We start from the raw sequence: 7,233 nt of genomic DNA, 5'->3' as shown, positions 1-7,233 counted from the left end.
ATGAAAGTGTTCCAAAACATGACATTAATTTCTTGACGACCTAATACATGTTAACTCTTGATAGTTAGAAATCAGGAGAGTGCTCAAATGGCTAGAAAGAGATGCATCTTAAAGCAACATAATAATAAAATATCAAAGTACTGCAAAACAGTCATTAGCAATTGAAAAGTACAATAAATTTTGACTAAATTAAACCAAATTTAAACGCATTGCAAAACATAATATTGAACAAACAACAAAATAACTATTAATTTGATGTGTTAAAGGTATGTTTAGTATGTAGATAATAAAACCTGATTCAAGTTGTATTAAATCCAAATAAGAAATATACACTTAGTTTTACACTTGAAGTTTAGATATCAGCTTTTATGTAGAGAGAGATAAGATTCACTAAATAAGAGTTATTCCTAATTATCACATAGGCTTTTTGTATCATATAGTAAGATATGTTTGATAAGGCTGAAGTAGTTTAAGATGATTAAAGAATCATGTAAACTTAAGGCTTTCTATTAACAGTACATGACTGCCTCAGCTGGAGACAACTACATGAAGTATCGGAGTTCTACGGTATTATACAACCTCTTCTTTGATATGGAGCTATTGAACAAAGTATGTTTAAAGTTACAAGTTTTTTTCTTACATGTAGGAACGACTATGATAATTCATAAAGAGAGAAAGAATGGGTAAATAAAGTAATACCATGGTAGTTCCTAGAGAGGGACTAAGTAAATGAATGAAGCATCATAGTCATTTCTTGGGAAGAAATAAGCAGATAGATGTAGTACCCTATTATTGTATTTTCTGAAAATAAACAAAGATATATAATTTCATGTTACTTTCTAAAAATTAAGGTCCTCAAGTGTTACAACAGTAAGTCTGGACTTAAAATGCTAAAATCCGGGGTTCAGTTCTCTGAGGTAGACACAGCAGATAACCCAGTTTGGCTTTGCTCTAAAACAAAAAATCTAAAGATTAAATAAACAGATAGACATAGTAACATGATAGTTCCTAGAAATGTAATAAGTACATAAATGTATTGTCATGGTACTTACTAAAGAGGGATTAGGCAAATAGGTGTAATATCCTAGTAAATTCTAGAGGAAGAGTAAAAAAATATACATGATACCATTTTAGTTCTTAGAAATGTATTAAGTAAGGAGATGTAGCATCGTGGTACTTACTAAACAGATAATGAGTAAACATATGTGGTATCATGAGAATTGCTAGAGATTATATAAACAGGTAAACGTAATACTGTCATAGTTTCTAGAAGTGTAATAAGCAAATAGCTTTGATATCATGACAATTTCCAGAGGTGTAATAACATAAATAGAGGTAGTATAAATGTTAAAAGAGGGATGAAGTAAGTTCATGTTATTGTCTTTATTATTTTCATGTGATTATTTATCACTATGATTAAAGACTGGAAAGAAAATTCTATTTTGGAAAATGAAAGGTGGTTAAATGCTCACCATGTAAAATTAAAAGGTGTATACTCACAGGAAATCATTAATGTTTTTCCTACAAGCTATATTTCAGGTATACAGATTTATTCAGCTATGGTTTAGATGAAAATAGAAGCTACTTGATGAATCATGAGCTTGTAGAGGGATGACCCTAGTTTTACAGATTTACACGTACATTTTGTCCTGAAAAACTAAAAATGTGTAGAATATGATTTATGATTATTCCTATATAGTAGTCAGTTATTACTACCCTAAATATATTTTATGCTTAAACATTTTGTAGTCCTGCATAATACACTTTTGCTGTAGAAAATAAAATAGTTATTGATAGTTTTTTTTGTGACTAAAAGATTAGAAATAGTCATTACTTTACATAAGTAATATAGTTAAGCCCAATAATAATTGTTAATAAATTCTTTCACTTCTAAACGAAGACTGATACTATGAAATGAAGATTTGATATTTTCCTTGAAGTTTATAATATCTACTGAAGACTGATCTAAACAAATGAAATATGAGGTTTAATTGTTTTAAATATCAGTCACATTAACAGTTTTATTAATTTTCATTAAGTCGCACCTTTGTTAAATTGCAATGTGGAGTTGGTTGCTATACCTGATACCACCTTAACTTGTTGGCCAACTAATCAAAATAGTAGAGTGTTATCAAACTGAGATGTGTAAATGTACCTACATCACAGTTGGAATTATTCAATAAACATCAAATCAACTTTGAACTTCATGATTAAGCAGTTAACTTGCATGTATCTATATGCAAAAGGTAAATACTACGTAAATCCCATACTCTTGAATGTAAGTATAATGATTATTTGGAAAATCCATTGTTAGTGAGTACTTTTTGGTTTAAGAAAACTGTATGGTTGTCTTCTGTTTAAACAAACAGAAGCAGTTATATATTGGTTTGTAAATCCTGTTTTGTTTTTCTTTTTGGACAAATAAACTTTTTATTGCAAGCATTGTTTAACAATAAAAATTTTTTATTAAATAATAACAAAATACTTACATTAGATGAATCACCAGTCTAGAGAAATCTAGTAGAAGGGTCAGTAAAGGGTCTATACTTTTGTTTTGAAAAATTCAATTTTTTATGATAATTAGCAAAAATATAAATTCTTAAAGTAGATAAATTTCATCCCAGAACTGACTTTATAGAGGAATATTCAATACATTTTATCTATCTAAAGTGCACGTAGTTTAAATTTTCTTATTTATATAATTTTTTTTATTATAGAGCGACTGTTAATTTTTTTAAATGTTGAATTCAAGAAATGCTTATTTTTCATTGTTCCCTATTTCTAAATTATAGAAATTGCATAAGAATCAACTTTATTAGCTTTTTAAACTTTTTTTTCTAAATATTTGTGTACTAACTTGCTTGTGGGTTACAGGGTCCCTATTAACATAGGAGTCCCAGAGAAAGAATTTAATCAAAAATACCATCATTATCTTAATTAGTCCTACTAAGTAGAGTTAGGGTCCCTTGTCTAACTTACATAGAAAATTAGTTCTCTACACTGAATGTTTTAACGAGCAAAATCATAACATTAGTCAATATAATGCAATATTTGGACCCCCAATCAGTAATGAATGGTACAAAAACATTGATAAGCTGAGGTTTGATATCTGGCATGATATGACTTAGTTTGGTAACTTATGGTTTTTGACAAAACCCTAAAGAGATTAATAAACATTAGTAACTAGAGGGGCACTCAGAAAAGCACATACCTCTGCCACGCAGCGTTGATCATACTCAGCTTGCAAACAGTACGAAAATGTGTCTGTCTGTCCATCATTATCAATGTACATGGACCATTTTGGCAGAACAATGAGGAATAATGTTCTACATATGTCCACCAAATTTCATCAAAATCTGATAATTGTTGATTGAGTTATAGAGCAAAATTAGCATGAAAAATCAGGCCCTATGTTAACAAGAATTTTTTGGATTTTCGTGACTTTGCCCCTCCCCTCCAAAAACTAATCATTTCTAAGTTGGGTCATAGTCCAAATGTACTCCAAGTTTTATCCAACTCTATTCAGCAGTTCTCTAGAAATATTGCTGACAAATACACAGGGGCTAAAACATAACCTCTGTCACCTTTGGTGGCAGTGGTAATAATGGCCAAGTCTGGGTTTTCAGTAAAAAGACTGTATATATAACTTCAATTGTTGTCTCACAAACTACTGACATGAATAGTGCTTTGACTAAGATTTTTTACATTGTAACCCAGCAAGCCTGATGAGCTCTGGTGTTGAGAAAAAGGGGTTTTTGGCAGCCTTATACAAGGGACAAGGTATATTGAAATACTATTAGGTACTGTCTTTGTGAGAACTCTTATATATAGTGATATGACATAAATTATTATCAGTATTATTGTGGTGTTATATCATTCTCATTTTGCTACTAAATAATAATAAAACAATTCAATAAAAGTGATGTATATGTATACTCTCTTAAACTGCAGATGTGAAATTTTGTACATAGCTACGAGGTTTATAATAAAATCAGTAAAACATTAAATTATATTTTGATGTATTTTTAATGTAGGTCACTTTATAGCCCGATTAATTTTTTGTCCTATGAAGAACAATTTTTTTTTCTTACTCAGTATTTACTGGTAAAATGTTTTGACAGAGCTTAATTTTATTTTTATTTTTTAAAGATTCCAAGAAATTATTTCCTGCCACCATTCAAAAGCCAAACAAAAGCAAAGAGCTTTAAAAAGGTACAATAATAAAATTATGTATACTATAATAATTATTTAGGTAATAAGATATACTTTAGACCATATTACCTGCATGGATAGAAAGTATGGAGAGCTGTTTGCTCTAAGTAAGGTTTACAAGACAGTTATTATTGCCAATATAATATGTTCACACTAATTAATATTTTGGATTGTGTTATGTAATAGTAGCTGTAATAAAAAAGTTAACATAAGTCCATGGAAAGATTCATAAAAATAGTTTTAATATTTATTTATGCATCTGTGGATGTTAACTGATACAGAAAATATGACTGCAATTATGTTTAAAAAAAGAAAGAATAAACCATGCCTTACATAGTTTCAGACACTGAATTATGAATATTTTTCCAGTATGATGACTCATTTTATCATCAATTATGGAATAACCTTAGTGTTTATAAATATACCATACTTTAAAAAAATGTTATACCTTTAAGGAAGGATATAATTATAAAAAAAAATTATCATCACATAGAAAATACTACAGTAATATAATTTCTCCTCTTCCTTAGCTTATAAAATAATCTAAACATTTTTTTTGTGTTATAAATCCCTGTAATGGAGTTTTTATTCAGTGCATATGTACAAAAACTTTTAATTGTTGTAACATATTGACTAGAAAACCTAAAAGTGTTATCAAAGGTAAGTGTTACATTAGTTTATGATGGGATCAGTTCTAAACTTATCTGTAATAATTAGCAAGCAGGAGTATCTAAAAACACCATTAACAAGCAGAAAGTTCAAAATATAAGAAGATATTAGGTATCATCATAAAGTATCACTCTCTGCTAGTAGATATCCAGTATAATACAGAAACACAGTGTCTGACTTTGAAACTTAAGTACATGTTTCTAACATAGAAAAACTTCAGGTTATGGTGTAATTGATATATGCATTAAGATTACTAGTACACTTAATATAGCAATGTAGTATATATATTTAGTCATTAGAATAACATGTATTGACCTGGTGGTTTTAGACACAGTTCAGCTGAACTTCAGATTAAAAAAAATGAAATAAGACAGTAGTTTAAATTATAATAATATTTCAATGACTTTAATTTGGTTAGAAAATATAGCATTCTAGTAGTAGTTGTAGATAGTGATATGGTCTATAGTTATGTACATTGGATTACATATTTCATGTTAGAAATATTGAAAGTGTGTGTTTCAGTTGTACAGAACTTAAGATTCATAGTCTGCTAAATATTACTGCTGTTCATAATTTACACGTAGTGGTAATTAATGTTGCATAAAGCAATATGATTTGTAGAAGTGGATTAATGTGTTCAAAGAACACAGCAGATAATATACTGATCTCTGGCCTGGATAAGATAGTTGGGTTAGTTTAATAACCTCCCATAATTAATGATCATGACAGAAAATTATGAATCTTGAAGAAATTTCAGGTTTTCTAAGTGGTATGAACTTGCAGAGTTTTCCTGGTAGAGATATGAAAAGCATTGCATTTTGGATTTTAACATTCTGTATTTTAAAATACTTATATGACTAATAATATGCCATTTATTAGGTTAATTTTTTACTACTAGATTAGTTCAAAAATATATTTCATTTTTAACGGATGGAAAGAGACATCAATATGTAAACAAATGCTTGTTTTTCTTTTGTTTTTTTATGTGAATATTAAAAAGACACATATTAAAGTTTCTAAAATAATTTGTAAAAGACCTACAAAATTGTAAAACATACTGAACAGATGAATGGATGTAATATAAAACTTCTTATCAAAATGATGTTTAGTTGGCTTTCCAAATAAATTATTAGTGTTTAATGAACTTTTACAACCTAACCATCCTGCAACCAAAAGATGCATTTTTATTCACAGGTTTAGCAATGGGTGGGGATACTCCAGTACAAAACCTTTACAGGGTGGTCTAGAGGTACACATATATTATGAGGCTTACAGTTTATTTTAATGTAGTTAGCTTCATATTTGATAGCCAAGATAGTAATCTATGTGATACATATTTCATATCTTAGTTACTATTGTTTTCTCCCACATTAACTCCCATTTCACCTGTCGCTTTTACTGTGGTGCTAGCCATATTATGCAACCAAAGACCCTTATGAACATGTGACATATACCACTAATGTGTTCAATAAGAATTCAAAGCACCAGGTCCATATAAGGAGAGTGTTTCAATAATAACTACCAGTTTAGCTTGTATGATTGGATGGTTTAGAGATCATTGTAGTTAAGCGAGAATGTTTTAATATTCATTCTTGTGTGTGTGTGTCTGAAAATTGAGTTATTATGTGTTATTACAAGAAAAATGCACTTCTTGCTGAAACTTGTATTCACTTTCTCACTAGGTAATGTATGATACAGAAAACCTGTACCTGATGAAGCTAACACCACATATAAATCTTTTTGAAACTGTAGGACCACCAGAGAAGTTACCAGATTTGTTCTTTTTTGTCAAACAACACTTGATGAAAAGAAATAGCTTAGTAATACCAACATTAGAGTAAGTAAAAAATTTTTTTTTTTGGTAGGGGGGATATTTAGTGATAATTTTTGTAAAATTAAACTGCTTCAAAAGGTCAAGTGGTGTGCTTTTACAGCAAAATAAGCTTCTTCCTGTCACAGTTTAGTTCAGAGAAATATGCTGTAAATTTTTCAAGTTTTTTATTTTTATTTTTTGAGTTATGTTTATATTTATCCACATAAAATACTCAGAAGCTTCTAGTTATTAAACCTATGGGTAGGGATCAAAGTGCACATGCCATGACCTTTTACAGAGAGCCATTCAACATGATATTGTATATTTAATTTGAGAGTTATCACCTATTCATTTTACACTGCCTTGCTGATTTAGCAACATTCTGATAAGGTCTTACCTTACTTACACAAAGCTATCTTGATCTTCATCTGCCCTCTAAGCATTGCTATAAAATTTTCATGATCAGTGCACCAGTCAATATACCCCATCAATTTCATGCCATTTCTGAACATGTACATATCATGTGACTACTTCCCACC

At 29.4% G+C, this 7,233-nt stretch overlaps 1 protein-coding gene across 1 annotated transcript in view; it reads left to right on the top strand.

Annotated features, from left to right (window-relative positions):
* The window catches only part of LOC106463207 (dimethyladenosine transferase 2, mitochondrial-like), a 26,241-nt gene extending 19,519 nt beyond the window's left edge, over positions 1-6,722 (top strand). Inside the window, exons 6-8 of the mRNA XM_013923208.2 lie at positions 517-609; positions 4,150-4,212; positions 6,564-6,722. Of these exons, the coding sequence (XP_013778662.1) occupies positions 517-609; positions 4,150-4,212; positions 6,564-6,722 (315 nt within the window). The remainder of the gene's footprint in view (positions 1-516; positions 610-4,149; positions 4,213-6,563) is intronic.
* The last annotated feature ends 511 nt before the right edge of the window (positions 6,723-7,233 follow it).

This window comes from Limulus polyphemus, unplaced genomic scaffold (assembly GCF_000517525.1).
Source record: "Limulus polyphemus unplaced genomic scaffold, Limulus_polyphemus-2.1.2 Scaffold51, whole genome shotgun sequence".
In the NCBI taxonomy this organism is placed as follows: domain Eukaryota; kingdom Metazoa; phylum Arthropoda; class Merostomata; order Xiphosura; family Limulidae; genus Limulus; species Limulus polyphemus.
This window is presented reverse-complemented; position numbering and strand designations above follow the sequence as displayed.